Source organism: Urocitellus parryii, chromosome 6 (assembly GCF_045843805.1).
Source record: "Urocitellus parryii isolate mUroPar1 chromosome 6, mUroPar1.hap1, whole genome shotgun sequence".
NCBI classification, from domain to species: domain Eukaryota; kingdom Metazoa; phylum Chordata; class Mammalia; order Rodentia; family Sciuridae; genus Urocitellus; species Urocitellus parryii.
Genome location: NC_135536.1, coordinates 108185416 through 108207598, shown reverse-complemented (window position 1 = coordinate 108207598; position 22183 = coordinate 108185416). Strand labels below are relative to the sequence as shown.

At 37.5% G+C, this 22183-nt stretch overlaps 1 protein-coding gene across 2 annotated transcripts in view; it reads right to left on the bottom strand.

The window, feature by feature from the left end:
- Nucleotides 1-954: 954 nt before the first annotated feature.
- Usp3 (ubiquitin specific peptidase 3) overlaps nt 955-22183 on the bottom strand; it is a 93444-nt gene continuing 72215 nt past the window's right edge. For both annotated transcript variants that reach the window (XM_026384786.2, XM_026384788.2), the window contains 6 exons: nt 19794-19900; nt 19540-19620; nt 6677-6795; nt 6302-6415; nt 6074-6141; nt 955-4471 (listed from right to left, as the gene is read on the bottom strand). In XM_026384786.2, the coding sequence (XP_026240571.1) occupies nt 4306-4471; nt 6074-6141; nt 6302-6415; nt 6677-6795; nt 19540-19620; nt 19794-19900 (655 nt within the window). In that variant the 3' untranslated portion in view covers nt 955-4305. The remainder of the gene's footprint in view (nt 4472-6073; nt 6142-6301; nt 6416-6676; nt 6796-19539; nt 19621-19793; nt 19901-22183) is intronic.

Genomic DNA, 22183 nt, shown 5'->3' with positions numbered 1-22183 from the left:
ATTGCAGCCCCTATGCAACTGTGGAAGATAGACAGGGAGAATGTGTGGAACCTTGTCCCTTTGCTGCTGCTCCAAGTCAATGGCAAGAGGCAGCCCAGACCAGAAGGTGGGCTTCCCAAAGTGAGCATGCCTCTTGAGGATCTGACACACAAGCAGCTGATGGCTCTGCCCTTTTGGCCTTGTCTCAGCTCTGCTGTTTGGCACAGCAGTGGCACCTGAACAGCACAGGTGCTGAAGGGAGGTGTGCCTTGTGGGGCATGGAAGCCAGACAGTCTGAGCTGCAGGCCATTCTGCCCTCAGTTTTAGAAGACTGACAGGAACAGGCAAATAGGTGAAACAGAAAAGCAACAGGTGTGTAGACAGTTCCTGTGTCTTCCGTTTGCAGGAGGCAATGGACGGAGAAGATGTGTAAGCTCTTGCTTTAAGCATAATTTATTGGCACCACCTCCTTTGCCTGTTTTAGTTTATTTTTTTAAAGAGAATTTTTTAATATTTTTTAGCTTTGGTGGACACAACATCTTTGTATGTGGTGCTGAGGATCGGACCCGGGCCACACGCATGCCAGGCAAGCGCACTACCGCTTGAGCCACATCCCCAACCCTGCCTGTTTTACTTTAAAAGATGATCAATAAGCTTTGCTTAGAGCTGAAAAACTGGTTCTTCAGAAGGTAGCTTCTGGCTCTGAGGGAGGGACAGAAGCCTCATTTCCATAAAGTCAGTAGTCACCTCGAGGATTTGAGGATTTCACTGAGCCAGGCGATTGGCCTTCCACCCCTGACTATGGCCACTCCCTTGTGGCACCACCTACTCCATCCTGCCCACATACAGCAGCAGGTTCAAAGTACTGGGACTTCTGTAAGAACTACTACCTTTTGATAGTTAAGGCCCAGAGCTGGAGTCAGCACATCATTTATTTGGCTCCACTGAAAGGGGTTCAGAAATAACAGTCAGAAGGAAAGAGAACAGACCTTTAATGATACTTTCCATAGAATAGTTGAGGCTGGTGAAGCAGAAAAGGGATGTGATTACAACTTGAAATGAACCAGTCACTTGCACAATTAAACAATCCTCTTCGCATAATACACACTAAGTTTTAATGGCAAACAGTCACGTCACAGCACAACCAGCATGTGGAGGCTGTCACGCTCACACCTGAGGAGGTTCTGCACCAGTGATGAGGTGCAGAGACCTGGACCAGAGACAATTCCACACACTCACTGCTCCTTCCTGGGCCAGGGGCATCATCCAATAGCCACACCTGGTCACAGGGGACCCACAACCTGACTGCGGGAAAAGGCCTTGCTATGAGCCTTTCCAGGCCCCAAGTGCAGAGGCTCCTTCGGCAACAGAGGGTCCATGAGAGAGTTTAGGGGATGGTGGAAGTCACAATGGGATAAATATGTCTAAAAAGATTTATGTACACTAAAACAGCACTGTCTGTCTGAAGACACCTTTCTCCAATGAAGGAGCGGTTTGGCTTAAGAAATAAATATGTCCCACCCCAGAAACCATGCTGTTGAGTAGGTTCCACAGGTTGAGACACATATTTAACACTTAACCAGGCCCAGCACGCTTGACTGGTTTAATTCTATTATATCTGTCATCACTATACACTGAGTAGAATACAGTGGATAAGCAAAGGTTTCTCCACCATGGAGAGAGATTTGTGTTGCCACAAACTGTTTCTATTCCCACCTGTGTGGGAGGACTTCTGAGAATTTCCTGTTCCATGGAGCCACATGACATGAGGCCCTGCCTCAGCATAAGTTCTGAGCAAGAAGCCACATTCGGGTTAGAGACAACATGGCGCGGAAAAAGCCCTGAAGAACAAAGAAAGATCCATTAACCACGGTGTGATAAGGCTACAACTACAGGATGAAAATACAAATAGGCACATTTACATCATGGGCACTCGGATGGATCCAATCACTTTCCAAGAGTCTTCATGATACCACTCTAAATTTTCTTCTTAAAATTGAGCAATAAAAATGCTACAAAAATTCAAAGAGGAGGTATGTTCTTCACATAAACCAACAGTACTGCCTGTCTGAAGACCACTTTCTCCAACAAAGTAGTCCAGCCTGCCACTAAGTTCCATTTAGTATGAAAAGCCATGTCTTCATCAGTATGGATTCTGCCAGTCTTTACTGTTCAGTCATCTCAGTGCCCATGCCAAGACTGGAGTCCTAAGTGTGATGTTAGATGATCTAGCTGTCTACCTTCTGAGCCAAAGAGCCTGACTCACAGCAGAACTAAGCAAGGTCAGAGGAGACTTACTTTTCAGTTATATGTGTTTTAATGTACTGATTGATAGATTAGCATAAGTCAGTCCAACTCATTTCTGTAGACCAAACGTTATATTTGCATATAGTTCCTCCTAATATAATTTAGTGCTGTAAATTATTTTAAATACTAATTGCCTGCTAGGACTCTGATTCTTAACTGTAAGACCTAAAGTTTTACTCTCTGGAGTGAAAACTTAGGCCAGTGTTGTCCAAGAGAACTCTATCCATTGTGGAATGTCCTAGACCTGCACAATCCTAGCCAGGTATGGGTGCTGAACACTTGAGATATGACTAGTATGACTGAGGAACTGAGTTTTAAATTTAAATAACCACATATGGCCATCATATTAGATAACACAAGTTTAGACATAACTGCAGTTTGCTCCTTGTCGTGTTAAAACATTTATCCAGCAAATGTGTTCTGCTCTGAGAGAATGTGGGATTTATTCAGCTAATTATTAAGAAGGAAAAGAAGCCACCTCTGCTCCTATAACTATAAACAACTGACCTAGGAGGAAAGCCATCAGACTTTCTTTTACATTCATACACTAGAAAAAGTTTTGACTATTTTTCCTTTAAATTAAAAAAAAAGAAACAGGATTGCCAAAAAGTCTGCTTGCCTGGCTGAACATGAAATGTATTTTGTCCTTTGTTGAGAAAAGGAAGGAAAGAATGGCAGGGACAAGAAATGAACAAGAAAATGGCACGCAGTTCAATGCCTGCATGCCTGTGCTGGCAATCCTACTCTCCCCAAATAATTTACAAGTAATGCCATCACCCCTCAAAATTAAAGAGCTGTCTTAGAACCCTTGAGCAATCACAAATGCCTTCTTTAAATGAGACTCTGAGTTCAAATTTCAATTTGAGCTCCATCTAAATAGTGCCTGTACCTATATTTATGGACAACAGTTTTGAAACAAACACTACTGAGTTCAAGAATACAAATTATACTTATTCAAAGTAAGAATATTTTTAACTTGCTCTGCTCTCAGGATAGGCCAAGAGAGTTAAAACCCAAAGTAGCAATGACTCCAACTTCCTTCTGTAAAAGCAGATTCCCACAACAACACCTGGAGTGTAGGTGATGGCCACCATCAATTCTGGATCATCTTTTCCTCAGATGGCCAAGCAAGAAGCAAGTCTAAAGTAGACATGCAGTTACTCCCAGTGCTACAACTAAAGGGGGATTTAGATGCTGATTCAAAAAGGCAAAGAGAAGCTATGATTTTCTCATCAGATAGCACCTGTACCATGCAACAGACTCACAGACGTTTTTAAACATTATGACATATTTGTTCTTATTTGGATTTTTCTGTATTCCTGACCTGTCTCCCCCCATGAAAACACAAAAACTCTATAAACTGAAAAACCCAGAAAATAGAGTAATTTTTGAATCTGCAGTACAGGTATAACTGGACCAAAAAATTTATTTAGTTATTGCTGATAATCAGCAGCCATGAGACACCACCAGCAGCAATTACCTGGTCTACTTAAGGATGCACTCTCAGTTATCTTTTACAGTCAAAAAGAATGATTACTGAGCATTCACTGTGAAATCTTATGGGCCACAAATTCCGCACACACATGATCCTTGATTGGGAATCAACCTGATCCATCCCAGCTGTAAAAAGGCAGCAGGCAGTTATGTCACTCTTCACACTCAAGAACGTGCCTTGCTTTCAGCATATGAGAGTAACAAAAGCACTGATGTAAATGTGCTTGAAGTGAGAACTGAAAACATTAATATAAAAAAGGCAAACAGAACTAAGTTCTTGAAACTACATATAAAAATCGAATTATTACAACTAAAGCAGCAAATCAAAATGTCTGCTGAGGTTTTCTGGTAGAACAACAAAAAATTAGTTGGTGCCCATGTTCAATAAGTCACTACTAATGACAAAACTAAACCCAAAACAGGAAATTGAAAAGTGCATAATGAAATTAAATCTCAGATCAAGTATTTATGGAAAATTGGAAATGTTGCCCGGTATAGTTGATGAATAATGATTCAGAGGAGGTATTAAAGTTTATCTGATCCAGCTTTAGCCTGGCGCTCCACATAAAAAAGGATGTAGGCCTTTGCCTTCACAACTGTCTCTTCATCAGTCAGTGTTACAGTACTGTCATTGAAATGGAACCAGCGGCCTTCATGAGTTGCATATGCCGTGTAATGTCCAGAACCAACCCTGTAAAGAAAAGGCACAAGATCAAAGAATATCAAAAGACTGCACAAATCACAAGTACCTGTGCAAACTTATAACCATTTGTTATACATAAAATAGATTTTAATAAGTTCTATAATTAAAGAATAAATCCTAGAAACTTTTGGTTTAAGACAGCTGACTGAGCCCATCTGTTTACTTTCCTCCAAACCCAATGAAAAGATAAGGAATATACTGATACTGGAAAATAGAAAGGAATATCATCAATTGACCAGAAATTAAGGGTTTTTTTTTATTGTTGGTCGTTCAAAACATTACATAGTTCTTAATATATCATATTTCACAGTTTGATTCAAGTGGGTCAGAAATTAAGGGTTTTCTAGAACACACAAAGCAGATAACACTGGATTAATAGGGAAATTTGAACAGAGTTGTGAAACTTTTAACCTAACAAGTATAAATTAAAGCCTACAGAAACAAGGAATATAATGCTAGATTTCCTGTCAGGATCTTGGAAAAATCTGAGCTTAAGAACGAGTCTGCCTCAAAGGAAGCACAATCCCCTGATGCTTTGGTCATCAAGAGCTTTTCCCTGTCAGTATGACCCAACTGTCACACATAGCACCCCAGTGTCAGTCCTCCCCATCAGGAAAGAGGCCTGCTAGAAAAACCCTTACTACAAAAGACAAAACAAAAAAGTTACAGACTAATCTTCAATTTGGGTACAGATGAAACCCAAATTGATTACTTGGAAAAAAACAGGCCATGGTGGTCTCTGGAAACAGAAGATACAGCCAGGAAAGTGACTATATACTTAATAGGGATTCCAGAAGAGAGAAAAGAGAATGAGATAGAACATATGAAAATGTCTATGAGGTGAAGACTAAAAGTGTCCCTACTAGCTACCAAGCAGGAATGCATCTAATATTTTTTAAGTCCAAAGGTAGAGGATCCTACAACTTCTAGAGAAAAAGCTGGGATGCCTATAAAAAAGTGAGAATCAGATTTGTACAAGACTTGTCATTTGCAACTCTGGATGGTGAAGTCAATGGAGTAATGTCTACAAAGCTGTGAGGGAAAAGGATTTTAAACATAGGTATTGATTTGCCCAAATATAGCAGTCCATGTTTAAAGATAAAATAACCATTCTCAAATGGACCAAAAACAAGAAGATATGTGCCCCTAGTATAAGCTTTCAAGGAAAAAATTAAGAATGTAATTCAACAAAGTAAAAAACAAATCTTGAAAGTACATGACATGGGTAAATTACTCTAAATATCATCCCATTTTATCCTCATATAAATTTCAATTGGCAAAGAAAATAAATACCTTTGAGTAAAAATGACTCAGAATATTGTGGACAAAAGACTAGGTGCTCAATACTGGGCCCAAATGAACCATTTTCCATTTTGCTTTTATATTCCTTCTCTTAGTGCTTCACAACATCCTCTCAGGAATTCTTTCCACATCGAGATGGAAGGAAAGTTCTACTTCACCTACTTTAATGAGTCTGAATTCATTTTTAGGGAGTTCAAAGAGAATTATCAAGACTGGTGCAAAATTGCAGGTGTTCTTGCGCCTGCCACCAGTTGTTCCCACCCACAAGCAGAAGGCTGACATACTCACCCAGAACCATGGTGCACCACTACAGCAGCAAGGTCATACAGGCAGTTCTCTGGGCCACTGTTCTCAGGCTGTGGAACAAGGGAGAAGGCATTTTGAGAACTGGGTTAGGAGCAGTGGCCAATGACATCATCAGTGTCTCCTGCCTTTCTGACCTTGACTCTCTCTGTGTGAAGACTTAAATGTATCATACAGTACCTTTTTACCATGCTAAAAAGGTAATCACCTTACCTCTAGTAAGTAGCATTTCATGTCTAAGCCTCTCAGTGGAAATTCTACGTAAGTATCAACTTTGTTTCTTAAATATGCTGTCCAATGAAATCTTTTCAAATGCAAGCATAGCACCTGGATGACAGAGATAAGAATGAACACTGTGAACCAATACCCAGTTTATCTTCCAATAACTTCCAGTCTAATGTCGCTCAAATAATATTTTAGGTATCATATCAGTATTTCTTCGGACCCTTGCTATTGCTTTCTTCCAGCTTTTATTGAAACCCTGGAGACCAATACAGAACAGTTCAGTCTAAAATTATAAGAATTTTTTTGATTAGTCAAGCATTTTCCCCTTTGAAATAGCACCATAATTTGAAATTCAACACTTACCTTAGGCAGTTTTTGAATCCAGAACTTTTTTGTGGACTTTTGTTTCTTTTTGCATTTATGGCACATATATAACTCTGTCTCATCAAGTTCTTCTAAATCAGTAAAACTTCGAAGACAATCTAAAACCAAATTGATTTGGGCAGCATTAAAACAAGATGCCTTTTATAAAGACAATGCACACTCTAGAGGGTAAAAACTGAATTTGAAGCCAAATGACTCAGATTTAAAGCTCAGCTGTATCAGCTCTATGACCTTAGAAAAGTCAGTCTTCCTCAGGTGCAAACTGGAAACAAAAATAATATCTACTTGAAAAGCTGTGTGGGGAAAGAAATAACAAGTGTAAAGCACCTGGCATCATGCCTGACAGCTGGAGAAATGAAAAATGATGTTGGATTTACTATAATTAATAAAAGAATTAGTCTACAAAGTCTAATAAAAACTCATTTCTGATGAAATCAAAGTTTCAGTAGCAACTTCTCTCAATATGTGACCTTAGAGAGGTCACAAAGCCCGAAGCTTATAAAAAATAAAGTAAAATTTAGATCAAACATTTTCAAAGTAAACGTAGATTGTCACAGAAGGCTAATCTCCAATCTCCAATGAAACTTTTATCCAGACTCTACTCTAAAGTCCCCTACATAAATCATAGCAATTTTTAAAAAAAATTTTAGTTGTACTTGAACACAATACATTTATCTTATTTATTTTTATGTGGTGCTGAGGATCAAACCCAGGGACTGTGCTAGGTGAGTGCTCTACAGCTGAGCCACAACCCCAGCCCTACTTTTTTTTTCTTTTAATTGTTTAATCTGGGGTTTGGTAAACTGTGGTTCTAAGCCAAATCCAGTCAGCCATCTGGTTTTGCAAATTATTTCTGTTGGTACACAGCTGCACCCATTTGCTTACAAATGGCCTTTTATACTACAATAGCAGAATTCAGCAGCTGGGCAGAGAGACCTTATGTGCTGCAAAGCCTAAAATAGTTATTCTCTGCTTTTTTACAGAAAGTCTGTCAACTCCTGCAACCAGTCATATTCAGAAGTCTGTATAAAATGTATGTTGTTATTCCATAGAAAAAATATTATACCGACAGCTCAGGGCAAGAGATGGATTCTCTCCAGTACTAGAGGATCCAGGGTCTGTGTGAACATCTGCTAGAGTTGTGCAGTGGGCAATGTCACTTTCCTCTCCCAGAAGTAGCCATATATTCTGGAGTTAATAATTTCTTTGCCTATTCCTTTAGACCACAAATATGCATTTATGCATCATTAAACAATGTATTAGTTTGATAAGATGGTTAGACTGTGGAAGGAAAGACAAGACTGTCTCTGAACTCTGAGTTTCCAGGTCACAATCAGCCTCAGCATCCTGACAGAGTGTAAGAAAAAGCCTCTATGGGGAAGTTAGTGGGAGCAGGGTCTAATAGGGCTTAGATGTGGCCTGGTATTAGAGGGGCAAGCACAGGATCAAGGGGACCATGCATTCTTGAATATGCCTTTGCCTCATGATTCCTAGAGCCTGGAAGACACATCCTACCTCTGCCTCCCCTCATCTCAATTCTTATTTCTTTCTAAACCCCCCCTTCTTTCCTCAGTTTGCCCTCATATTCCATGAATACTGTTTCATCAAAAAGGGTTCCTAGGAAAGGTACATTGTTTCAACATTACACTTCCTAAGCAAGTATCAAGACACCAACCCAAACTTGAATATATAGTGGTACCATTCTCAGAGGCGTTCCAAGTTCCATGTCTCTAGCTGTAAAGATAACTGACTATCGTGAAGACTGGTTGGTTCTATGAATCCCTTTAGACTGGCCACTATGGTGCCTGTAAGTTGTGAAGCTGAAATCATGGGAGGTTTTATCAGCAAATATTTGTTGCATCATGTAAAAAGCTGTGTGGCCTTGGCAGGGATAGGAGATGCTCAAAGAAAAATATTGTCAAAAGAATGAAAAGACAGGATACAATGCCAACTCACAAAAATCAGTGGCATTTTTTTATTTTAACAATGAACAAGCCAAAAAAGAAATTAAAACAATTCCATTTACAACAGCATTAAGAAGAATAATTTTTTTAATTTTTTTAATTTTTGGGGGGTTCCAGGCATTGAATTTAGGGGTACTTGACTACTAAGTCACATCCCTGGCCCTATTTTGCATTCTTATTTAGAGAATACAACTGAGGTTGCTTAGCACCTCCTTTTTGCTGAGGCTGGCTTTGAACTACAATCCTCCTGCCTCAGCCTCCCAAACCACTGGGATTATAGACATGAACCACCAAGCCCAGCCAAGAAGAATAAAATTCTTAGGAACATGTTTAACCCAAGGCAATAAAAGACTTGTACCTGAAAACTATAAAACATCACTAAGAGAAATTTAAAAACATAAATAAATGAAAAGACACTCTGTTCATGAGTTCAATTTCCTATTAATAGGAGGGGGTTACTAAAGAGTTAGTAGATGGCATTGTCAGTCTCCTTTGGTAATTAATTAGAATCTCCAAGAATCTGATAACTCTTTTAAGTGCTGAGATTAAAGAATGTATAATCAGTACTTCCCAGTAACTCATTTGTAACCTTGAGACCAAAATTAAAATGCCTGGAAGTACTAGGCTGCTCTCTTGTTCCTTCTCCCTGCTACCACTGGGGAGCGCCTCAGCAAGTCACATTGGCATAACAAGTGGAGGGCCCCAAATGCTTTACAAAAGCAGGGCTGTAAAGCAGGTCTCCACACCCACACTCACCATCACCTTGCTTCCTTTCTAAAAACAGTACCTCTTGCTATCATCTGTCCTGTCCTCATCTTATCCCAGCAACTTACTTTCCAATATCTTTCCTCTCTATCTTCTTGAGACACTTAAAATTTACAGAGTGACCACCCAGTAGTCTCTCAGCTGTTTTATGCAAAACATAGTGATGAAGACGTGTTAAAATGGAATAGAAGATACAGTCAGGCTAAGTCCTTTGGAGATACATAATGAGCAATATAAGCTGAGCCTGATTTTTCCAGCAGTTTAAAAATTGGTGGCCCTGGGGCTGGATTTGAAGCTCAGTGACAGAGCGCCTGCCTTGCACATGTGAGGCTCTGGGTTTGATCCTCTGTATCACATAATAAACAAATAAATAAAAAACAAAATAAAGATTTTTTTTAAAAAATTGGTGGCCCTGGATGTCAACCCATTTTGTCCATCATCCCAGATGTGGAACACATATAAAAGCTGTAGTATAGTATGTAATAAATGTAATATTATATATAAGTTCTAGATTATGATAAAACAATCTTTTTTAATGCACCGGTGTCAGTTCATTTAAATACTTGAAGTTATGAAAACTCTAGACTTAATGGGTTAATGAAAATGGAGGAATACAAAGCAACAAAGCTTTCTCAAGATGTGAATGGTAGTAGCTAGTGGACTGTCCCTGGCTATGTGTTCTGCTTCCACAGATGTGCATGGAGGTGAGGTTTATATTGATGGTTTTGCAAAAGTAAACTAGTACATTTTAGGGTCACTCAGGCTTTCAAAATAGTACAATAGCAGTGGTCACATATGTAAATGTTAAGGATATGCTGTATCCAGGGAGTCTTCCTCTTAAATAGTGCTCATTTGTATATGTTTTAATGATAATGATTTTCCTTATTATTACAAAGCAACATGTCCATTCTAGAATTTGGAGGAAAATTAAAAAACAATACACAAAGAATATAAGCATCCATTATAAGCCCTACTTCCAGACATCAAGGTTAAGGGATTTTTAAAATCTGTTATTTAAAAGTTGTTTTATAAAGTCAGCAATTGGAACTTTAGGAATAATTATGGAGTTTTGTTTTTTAACCCACAGAAACCATGACCAATAGGTATTAAGTTTCTAGGAGTGCTGTAGCAGCTTTTTGAAACCCACAATGGAGATGACTGCAGTAGTGACGGTGAATCTCTATTAATCAACTATGCAACATAATGTGACAGCCTCATTACAAAAACTCCCTTGGAGGCTCCCCTCCAGTACACCAGTCTCTGACCTTAGGCTGCTGCTGCTGCTGCTGTCATGATGAGTCCCACCTCTTGGTGGGACTGCAGTAGCAAGTGTGGGGATCCTGAACCTGTTAACCCAGCAGGGAGAAGTGTGGGAACAGGGTTTCTTTTTTTATTTTATTTTATTTTTTATTTATTTATTTTTATTATTGATTGTTCAAAACATTACAAAGCTCTTGACATATCATATTTCATACATTTGATTCAAGTGGGTTATGAACTCCCATTTTTACCCCGTATACAGATTGCAGTATCACATCGGTTACACATCCACGTTTTTACATATTGCTGTACTAGTGACTGTTGTATTCTGCTACCTTTCCTATCCTCTACTATCCCCCCTCCCCTCCCCTCCCCTCCTCTCCCATCTTCTCTCTCTACCCAATCTGCTGTAATTCATTTCTCTCCCTTGTTTTGTTTTAGTAACATACATACTATAGAAATTATCCCTGAAAGTATAGTCTTGGAACAGGGTTTCTTGAGGTGGGAAAAACTAAAACCCAACTAATGAACAATGAAGATAAGAATTTCTAGCATTATCACTATTTTCTCCTAAGGAATTCACCCCACCTTTACCCTCAGTTTTATTTTGCTCCAAGACTTGCTAGAGAAGTTAAAATCAGAATTGTTTCATAACCCTAACAACATATCAGGTGGCAGTTGCAACTACATGCAGCAGATGGGAGGCAGTGTTGTACAGTTGTAAAGCTCACAGGTTCCAAAATAGGCCTGCCTGGATTTCCATCCTGGTATAAGCTCTGCCACCTGTTTACTACTGAAACACTTTTTTATTACTGAAAATTGGAAACAATTTAAATGTCCCCCAACAGGTACTATTTTAGTATATTTTACTATGTATTACGAAAGATAAAGTTGATAATAGCTATGCCATAGAATGTGCCTACAAAATATCATTCACACTATGTATAGAAGTATATTATGTACAGTGATTTCATTTATGTAAACTAAACATTTATATGGGCATTTAAATTAACAGCATGTTATCTCATGGAAATGGGATCCAAGAGGAAATGGAACTGTTACCTATTTTTTCATTTTTAAACATTTATCACATAATATTTGAAGGAAGTAAAAGAAAATATATTAACTTATGCACACTTCCTAATTAAGCTTTGCTAAATTAAATTTACATAGTACATAAAGGTGATCTAGTAACTTTAACAAACCAGTTTTACTTCTGCTTTCCATGGAGATGCTATTTGAACAGTTTATATTATGTGGAAGACTGCCAGTTGTTAAAATACACCCTGAGACCCTTGAGAATCTTAGGAGCTTTAAAACTGATGTACATGTTTCCTCTCATGAAGTGCAATAAAGCATAAGCAGCTTCCTCAGATTCTTAATTAAGAAACTAACACATACTATTTTGCTAAAAGAAAAAAAACTGTTGACAGCATAGTAGAAAAATGTGAACTGTGCAAAAAGAGTAAAAATATGCCTTACATGTTAACTAGGAGTTTCTTATCTTAAAAAAATAAATATTCCTTTTAAATTTAAAAAAGAAATGCTTCAAGGAACATCTTTTGTATATATTATTGTCTACATCAGTGAAACTGCTACAACTAAGGAAATGCCTATTACAAGTGGTGATGTCCTTAACCATTCAAAAACAAGTGCACCAATTTATAGTCCACCACTTCACTAAAAGATAGTCTCTAGCTTTATCATTTTTACCCATTTGTGTTTTTTTCTGATGTTATAAAGACCATTTGCATTTTTTCTTATTTATATATTTTGCTTCAGCAACATCATGATCCTGTACAGATAGCTTTTGACAGACCATCCTTAGCAAAGGAGCATTTCTAATCCTCTCTTAATAAGAGATTTATCTCTTGGTTCTCTTAATCAGTAATGAATCTGAAATTTTATCAAAGCTTATTTGGACATTTTAATTGTCTTCTATGATACTGTTTTAGTACACTACTGGACTGTTTGCTAACATTTAGGATTCTTTGATCTACAACATAAATAAAAATAAGGTATATATTTTTCCTTTTTAATGGAATCTTTATCAGGTTTTACAACTGGGGTTATTTTAGTCTTTGATAATATGCATACTTTCTGTTAATAACTTCAAATCCCAGGGTTCTCTCAAGAAGGTATAACAATTAAAGATTCAAAAGGCACACATGCAATTCTTCCAAAGTGGACTTGAAGTAGGTAGGTGACTTACAAGTAATCAATTACACTTCTCCACCTCCAATTAACAAAAAAATATTATCAATCAATTGAAGTTCACCATACTGGCTAAGAAAAGAAGTGCTCTTACTGATAAAATAGTAACAAAGAGAATGGTAACAAAGAGAATGAGGAATTCCCAGATCCTATCACCTACCTGTTTAGGCTGATAGTAAGCTCATTAGCAAAACAAGTCCAGACTGATAATTGAAAGGAAAGCTTAGTTGAGAATACAGGGAACATGTTTGTGACCAAACTATAATCTCCTCAGGATGGTCTGAGTGCCCTAAAGCTACTCACACTAATCGTGGGTCCACACAGAAAAACACTATCTGGGATGCAAGGCAAATGCCACCACCACTTTCCTTGTTTATAGTACCAATCAACCTTATGGTGGAATCTTTAGGTTTTTCTATTTATAGGATCATATCTGCAAACAGGGATAATTTGACTTCTTTTCCTATCTGTATACCTTTCATTTCTTTCTCTTAATTACTTAATAAAATTTTCGCACTAAATAAGAGCTGTGAAAGTGAACACCTGGTCTTGTTCCTGATTTCAGGAAATGCTTTCAGTTTTCCCTATTCAATATGATGTTGGTTGTAGGTTTTTCATATGTAGACTTTCAATGTGTTGAGGTATGATCCTTCTATATTTATTTAGGGATTTTGTCATGAAGGGATGCCAAATTTTATCAAATGCTTTTTCTGTACTGATTGAGATGATCATGTGATTTTTAGCCTTCTTTCTATTTATATGTATGTCCATTGATATGTTAAAACATCCTTGCATCTATGCAACAAAACCAACTTGATACCAATTTGATCATGACTTTTTTTTTAAGGTGGACACAATATCTTTATTTTTATTTTTATGTGGTGCTGAGGATCTAACCCAGTGCCTCGCGCATGCTAGGCGAGAGCACTACCACTTGAGCCACATCCCCAGCCCGTGTTATGTTTTTGTTGAGGATTTTCATCTGTATTCACTAGGGATATTAGTTTACAGTTTTTAGGTGGTTGTGTCCTCATCAGGTTTGGTACCAGGGTAATGCTCACCTTGTAGAATGAATCTGAAAGGTTTTCTTCCCTTTCAATTCTATGGAATAGTTTGAGATGCAATGGTGCTCATCTTTCGTTAAAAGGTTCGTTAAAAGTTCAGCAAAGACTATCCAGTCCTGGTTTTTCTTTGTTGGGAGCCTTTTTATTACCAATTCAATGTTCTTACTTGGTATTGGTCTAGTCAGGTTTATAATATCCTCTTGGTTCAATTTTGGTTAGGTCATATGTGTCCAGACATTTGTTTATTTGTTCCAGATTTTCAAATTTGTTAGCATATAATTTTTCAAAATAATCCCTAAATGATCTTCTGAATTTCTGCAGAATTGGTTGGAATGTCTCCTTTTCCATCTCTCATTTGGGTTTCCTCTCTCCCTTTCTTTCTAATCCAGCTAAAGTTTTGCTGATTTTATTTTTTACACAAGATGGTACATGCCTGTAATCCCAGTGGCTCAGAAGGCTGAGGATCACAAGTTCAAAGCCAGCCTCAGCAACTTAATGAGGCCCTAAGCAACTCAGTGAAATCTTGTCTCTACATAAAGTATAAAAGGGATGGGGATGTGGCTCAGTACCCCTGGGTTCAATCTCCAGTACCAAAAAAAAAAAAAAAAAAATCAACTTTGTTTCATTGACCCTTGTAGTATAGTCTCCTTTAGACTTTTATTTATTTCTAGTTCTGCTCTGATCTTTTTAAAAATAATTTTTTAGTTGTTGATGGATGTTTATTTTATTTATTTATATGTGGTACTGAGAATCACACATGCTAGGCAAGTACTCTACCACTGAGCTACAACTCCAGCCCCTCTGCTCTCATTTTTCTTTCTTCCCTTCTAATTTTGGATATGGTTTTTGTCTTTTAAGAACACTGAAATACATCATTCGTTTTTGTCAAATCTATTTTTTTTAATGTAGGTATTGCTATGAACTTTCCTCTTAGCACTACTTTTGCTTTTTCCCATAGGTTTTGGTATGTTGTGTGTCCATTTTCATTTGCTTCAAGGAATTTAATTTTTTCCTTGACTTCCTCAATGACCCACTGTTCAAATTGTATTGTTCAATCTCCATGAATTTGTATGACTTCTAAAGTTTCTCTTACTATTGACTTGTAGTTTCATTCCAATGTGACCCAACAAAGATACAGGGCATGATTTCAATTTTTTTGAATTTGATAAGATTCGTTTTGAGGCCTACTATTTGGTCTATTTCAGAGAAAGTTCTCTGTGCTAGTGAAAAGAATGCATATCCTGTAACTGTTGGATGGAATGTTCTGTAAGTCTAAGTCCATTTTATCTACGGTGTAGTTTAACTGATGTTGATTTGCTGATTTTTTTGTCTGGATGCTCTATCCACTGGTGAGAGTAGGGTGATGAAATCCCCAACTATTATTGTATGACAGCCTATCTCTCCCTTTATATCTAATAGTATTTGTTTTATAAAATCATGTGCTTCATTATTAGATACATAGATTTTTAATCATTTTATCATCTTGATGATTTCTTGATCATTACATAGTAACCTTTTCTCTGTAAAGTCTATTTGCCAGATATAAGTATGGCTCCTCCTGCTTATTTTCAAATTCAATCTGCAATCACTTTTCTTCCTTTCACTTTCATTCTCTGTGTCCTTACTAGTGAGGTGAGTTTCTTATAGGTAGCATATTTCTGGGTCTTATTTTTTTTAAATATTTTTTTTTAGTTGTAGATGGATAAAATATATTTATTTATTTTTATGTGGTGCTGAGGATTGAACTCAGTGCCTCACACATGCAAGGCAAATGCTCTACCACTGAGCTACAATCCCAGCCCTGGGTCTTATTTTTTAATCCACTCAGCCAGTCTATGTCTTTTAGTTGGAGAATTAAGACCATCTACTTTTAGAGTTATTATAAAAGGTATGGACTTGTGCCTATAATTGTGTTCATTTTCTTCTAGTTGATTATTGAATATTTCTTCTAGTTTGAATATTATTTCTTTCCCTCTCATTCATCTCTGGGTTTGATGGCATACTATATTGATAACGTCTGATGTTTTTTTCTCATTTGTGTATCTTCTACTAGGGCTTTTCACTTTCACATGCTGTCTTGGTGGTAGTAATCTTTTCACCTTTGGGTGAAGGACCCTTAGACATCTTTTGCAAGGCTGGTCTGGTGATCAAGAACTATTTATTTTTTGCTCATCTTGGAAGGTTACTATTTCTGCTTTGATTCTGAATAGCTTTGCTGGGTACAGTAATCATGATTGGCAGTTAATTCTATTAGGACTTGAAATACATCATTCCATACCCACCTGGAATACAGGGTTTCTGCTAAGAAATCTGTTGTGAATCTAATCGAGTTGCCCTTAGTGTGACTTGGCCTTTTTTCTCCTGCACATTTTAAAATTCTTTGCCCTGTACTTTGACAGTCTGATTATATTTTGTGATAAGAATCTTTTTTGATCATGTTTATTTGGAGTTATAAAGGACTCTTGTGCTTGATTTACCATATCTTTCCCAATATTAGGTAAGTTTTGTGCTATTACTTTATTGAATATGTTTTCTATGTTTCTTAACTTTTATTTCTTCCCTTTTGGATATGTTGATAAGCTGGACATTTTATCTTCTAAAAGTGTCTCAAGGATCCTATGCATTTTCTTCTTTCGCATTTTTTCCTTTATTTTCTTTATTCTTTTGGAAGTGACATTTCAAAAGATGTTTTCAAGCTCTTGATATTTTTCCACCTGATCTAGTCTGATGAAACTTTCAACTGTATTTATAGTAATTGCATTTATACTTATAAAGCTTTTCATTTCCAAAGTTTCTCTTTGCTGAATTTCTCATTCATATCCTATAATGTCTTCCTAATAATTTCATTGAACTTTTTGTGTTCTCTTGGATCTCACTGAGCTTTATAAAGATCACTTTTTGAATTCTTGATTAGGCATGTCTTCCTTTTTGACATATTTGGAATTTGTTACTAAGGGAGTTATCAATCTATTTAAGAAGCATGATATTACCTTGTTTGTCCATATTTCTTGTGTTTCTATGTTTAAGTTGATACAACTGATGACATGAATATCTACCACTTTTATGGATGGCCTTCATAAGCCAAGGCCTCTAGAAGATGTACTGGGGTATCAATGTGTTATATAAATTGTTATTTCCAGTTGGGACCCATACAGAGAAACTCTCTATGGGCTGCACCAGAATGGGGGGAATCCAGCAATCCAGGAAGATATGGTAAAAGTAGCAGAGTGTGTGGGATGCACCCTGGTCATTCCTACAATGGGAATGGTAGCCCCTACTGGGTAATATGGGTTTCCTTAGGCACTGCTGATATTGGCTGTTACTTGAATGAGTACTGGCTGCTCAAGTAGTGGTGAAGGGCTTTGAAGCACTTGTCCCCTTGATTAGATACCACTGTGGGTCCAGTTGCTTTAAAGGGATAGATGCAAGCAGGAATCACAACACGCTCTCTATTGCATTTACATCCAGTCTTGACAGTGGTGCATGATCACATGAAGTGTGGGGCAAGTGATACAGGGGAGCCACATAAGTGCAAATGCAAGAAAAGTGTTATTCCTCTCTGCTATTACTGTGGGTATGCCTGCCAAAAAGCAGGACCCCAGACTCCCCCTAGATATGCACACCTATGGACAGTTATAGTGTCTGCCAGGAAGTAAGTGGGTGAGAACCTCTCACTTACTACCAGTGTCCCAAACTACCGGAGCACCACCTGCACTCACTCTAGGAACTAGGGAAGGTCCTTTCCCTGGCCCACAGCCTTTGGACTGCTGCCGCAAAAAATCCTTAACTTACCCGTGCCTGTCTCATGGGTCTTGGGCCAGATTCCCTCTATGCCCCAACTAGATAAAAAGCCTGAAATCTGTAGAATAGACTGACTTTGGAAAAAGAGCACTATAGCTGGAATCCATGTTCAGAAGGGATCTATTGTCTGAATTTGGACTGTTCGGGTGGATCTGGAAATCCCTGTATAGCCCTATCTCTGAGAACCTACAAATACCCCACTGCATTGGCTCTGTGGGTGGCTTCCTCACAAGTCAGACATGGTTTGGTGGAATGTCTGTGACACAAAACCCCTGAGAATACTGGAGTTGGGAACAAGTATTGAGATGCGCAAGACTAAAGGTTGCTGTCTCATAAGAACCAGGGGAGAGGAAAACTTGCTTCTAAGATCAGGATGGCCAGGAGGTATAGTTTCATGCAGGTGTCAGGATTGAGGGCAACTACCTGCTCAGATCCTGTCACCCTTATTTCAGTGCTATTCATGGACCTGTTGGCCACTATGGCCCCAGCTGTAATCCTGCCTAAGAAGGTTCAGAGAGAAACTCTACCCATTAACACTACACTCCATTTCCCCCTTATACCTGATAATTCCTCAACTGTGAGGAGTTTTACCTGGCTTCTGCTGGGGCCCAATCCCACTCAGTCCCTGGGAGGTAGAACAAAAGAAATGAGGAATCTGAGCCCTGGCTGTTACTACACTTTCAGGGTACACAGTCTAAGAAGGTTGGGAGAGAAACATCCTGGCATTCTACTTTTACTCTTTCCTGAGAGACAGGAATGGGTGGGACTCAGGTTTATGGCTATCATAGCTGCTGGCCTTGAAGCTGCAAGATGCTTAGGGAGCTGTCTTTGGTACTATGAGATGCACATAGGCCTAAGGCTTCTGGCAGTGTCAGGGGGCTAGCTGTTGGCTCCTTAGGCAGGATGGTGTCTGATGGTAGTTAGTAGTGGCTATTGTACCAGCTTGGATTCTGAGGGTTGGACAAGGCCCAAAGTGAGTTACTTTTTTGGAGTAGAGCAATCCCTGTTAGATAAGCCAGTTCCCAAAACTGAATTTAAAGTCTGTGAGAACCAAGAAATTCTCCTACAGTAAAAACTACTGGTCTGTTGCTGTTAATGGGGTTGCTAAAATTGTGGGGCTCTTCCCCCCAGCAACCCTAGCTAATAGGGAGACAGGGCTAAAGTTGCAATTTGTTTTTTTCTCTAGGCTGCCTTTCTGACTCTCCATGATGTTTAAAGTTCCCATCATTTCTTTGCTGATTTCCAGAATTCTCCCCCAAAATTACTCTCCTCAAAATACAGGGGTATTTTTGTTGCCCTGGTTCTTCTCTATGGCAGAACTGCATATAAGAACCTCTATTCAGCCATCTTGGATCCTCTCTCCACAAATTTATGTCTTTTTCCTTGATTAAAAAGCTAATTCTCATCAATGAAAAAATTAGCACAAAATCTTCCAAAGTAAATTAAAAGCAGGCTTCCAGCTTAGCCAACTGTTATATCATCAATTGATTTCTCAAATTATCATTCATATAAAAGAACAAATGACACAATTTAAAACTTTGCTGAGTATTCTTTTGGTAGTAACTAGTGGGATATCCATAAAATTCTATTTCATTCTATCAGAAATTTATTTTGCTATTAAATGGAATTTTGAATGGTAGGAAAAAAATTCCTGTTAAGTTACAACAAAGATTCATTAAAGATATGAATCAAGATCTTTAACCACATGAAACTTAAAAATCTATTCAGCTTTTTAAGAAAAAAATGAATTCTGGAACATTAAAATATTTTTTACCTCGTAATGAACAAACTGGTCCATTTTCTTGATTTTTAGAGCGCTTACTTCTGAACTGACTTGGAATATCCAATGAAAGGTCTTAAAATTAAATAGGAAAACACAAGATTTGTTAAAGGAATATAACTTCTCAAAAAATAATCTTGAAAACAGATGTATTTATAAAGATTTTTTCCTTTGAAAAATAATACCATAAACATTAAAATTATTATTTTAATAAAACAGCATATATGCATATGTCAAGTATGTCTTACCTAGAAATGGATCAAATTTCCTTGACTCTGTCCCACATATGAGGCAGTTGACCTCATTCTGGAGAATGCCTCCAAATATAGCCGTAACAACAGTTGATGCTCCATTTCTGAAGAAAACACCATATGGGAAACATCTCACTAAAAGCCACTTCTTTGGAAGAATATGTATATAATTTATATTTACTTAAATTATGAACTAATTTATATTTACTTAAATTATGAACTAAAAACATCAAAGCTATATATACATATACTAAATAAAAGGTTTAAGCTACTGGTCTTCCCCTTCTAATCCTGCTACTTTATGGAGACATAAACAACTAACACTTATATACATGATGTATTTGTATTAACAACAAATGTATATGTTGTTACCCCTTCCACCACTGCCCTCACATATCCCTCAGAAAGGAGGAAACTGCTATATATTTGAATCTTTGCAACACTTCTCATAATGCACTGAATTCTTACAACTACTCGACTTTTAATGTTATCCTCAGTCTGAAGAAATTTAATGCAAATTTAGTAATTACTGCTAGATGTATAACTTAAATTGAAAGTGCTGAGTGTAAATGTTTTTAAAAGTTCACAAAAAATAAGACTAATTTTCTTGTAGAGATCAGAAATATATAAATTTAAGAACAATGAAAAATGTTACATAAGCCCTTTGTGCCTCTGCTATAGCAAATGTATACAGGATAACAGGAACAGCACCTACCCCAGAGGCCTAATGTGACAATAGAATGTGTTATAAATATACTTTAGAAGAGTGCTTTTGGCAAAAAGAAACCATTTGAAGTATTTGTCATTGTTTTATTAGCACAAAGTCAGATTACACCTGCTATTTGCTTCCCCTGCCCCCCTCCAAGTATATATCTTCATCATCGTGTACCTCTGATAGCTTCAGTGCGTCACAGCAGGGACATACCATGGGCTCAAAAGGGCACCAACGAGAGCAGGAATAGCAAACACCTGTAGAGTACTATTTTGTAGGCTCCTTTCTAAGAATCCTCAAATAACTCTATAAGGTAGAAGATACTGGTATCTTCATTTTACAGACTAGGAAGCTGAGGCCAGGGGTAAAGTGGCCTGTCTCAAGGTCTGGCCTGAGCATCTGCTCTTAACACTATATTCCTTCTCTTAATTTAACCAAGATAATATTAAAAGATATTGAAATGACTTCAGTTTTTGCTATCATCAATAGTACTACAATGAATGCCTTATGCACTTACTTGAGACAGAAAACACCTTTTGCTATTAACAATTTAAGATGGTTTCTATCACTTAAAATTCAATTGTACTTTCTGAGTTACTCCAATTAACCTTACTGTAATGATAAAGCAGACAAAAAACCCAAGCAATTTTTCTATTTGAAAACTTTGATTCCTTTTCAAGGAAAGGCTTCCTTACTTGACTGGTAGAAGAAAAAGATTGATTTTATTATTTTAAAAAGAGTTCATAAGACACACTGGCTTTAGTAAATTAAAAAATGGAAGATACACTGAGAACCATAGACATTTCAGACTTATATCTGTGTCATAAATAAAGAATGTACCCAAAAACTACTTACTACAAATGATGGAGCTATAACTGACCCTTTTATACTGATGGTCACATTTAAGTTTACCTTTAATTTAAATGGAACTGGTTACTCCATTTAAAAGCAGTATATTCACAATGGAGTACTACTCTGCATTAAAAATGACAAAATTATAGAATTTGGAGGGAAATGGATGGCATTAGAGCAGATTATGCTAAGTGAAGCTAGCCAATCTTTAAAAAACAAATGCCAAATGACTCCTTTGATATAAGGGGAGTAACCAAGGACAGGGTAGGGATGAAGAGCTTGAGAAGAAGATTAACATTAAACAGGGATGAGAGGTGGGAGGGAAAGGGAGTGAGAAGGGAAACTGCTTGGAAATGGAAGGTGATCCTCAGGGTTATACAAAATTACATATAAGAGGAAAGGAGGGGTAAGACAAGACAATACAAGTGGAAGAAATGATTTACGGTAGAGGTGGTAGAGAGAGAAAAGGGGAGGGGAGGGGAGGGGAGGGGAGGGGAGGGGAGGGGAGGGGGGATAGTAGAGAATAGGACAAACAGCAGAATACATCAGACACTAGAATGGCAATATGTAAATCAATGGAAGGGTAACTGATGTGATACAGCAATCTGTATACGGGGTATAATTGGGAGTTCATAACCCACTTGAATCAAACTGTGAAATATGATATATTAAGAACTATGTATTGTTTTGAATGACCAACAATAAAAAAATAAATAAATAAAATAAATTTAAAAAATTTTTAAAAATAAATAAATAAAAGCAGTATATTTAAACTCAACATAGCTCGCTCTTCTTTTATAATCACTTCCTCTGAGAAATCAAG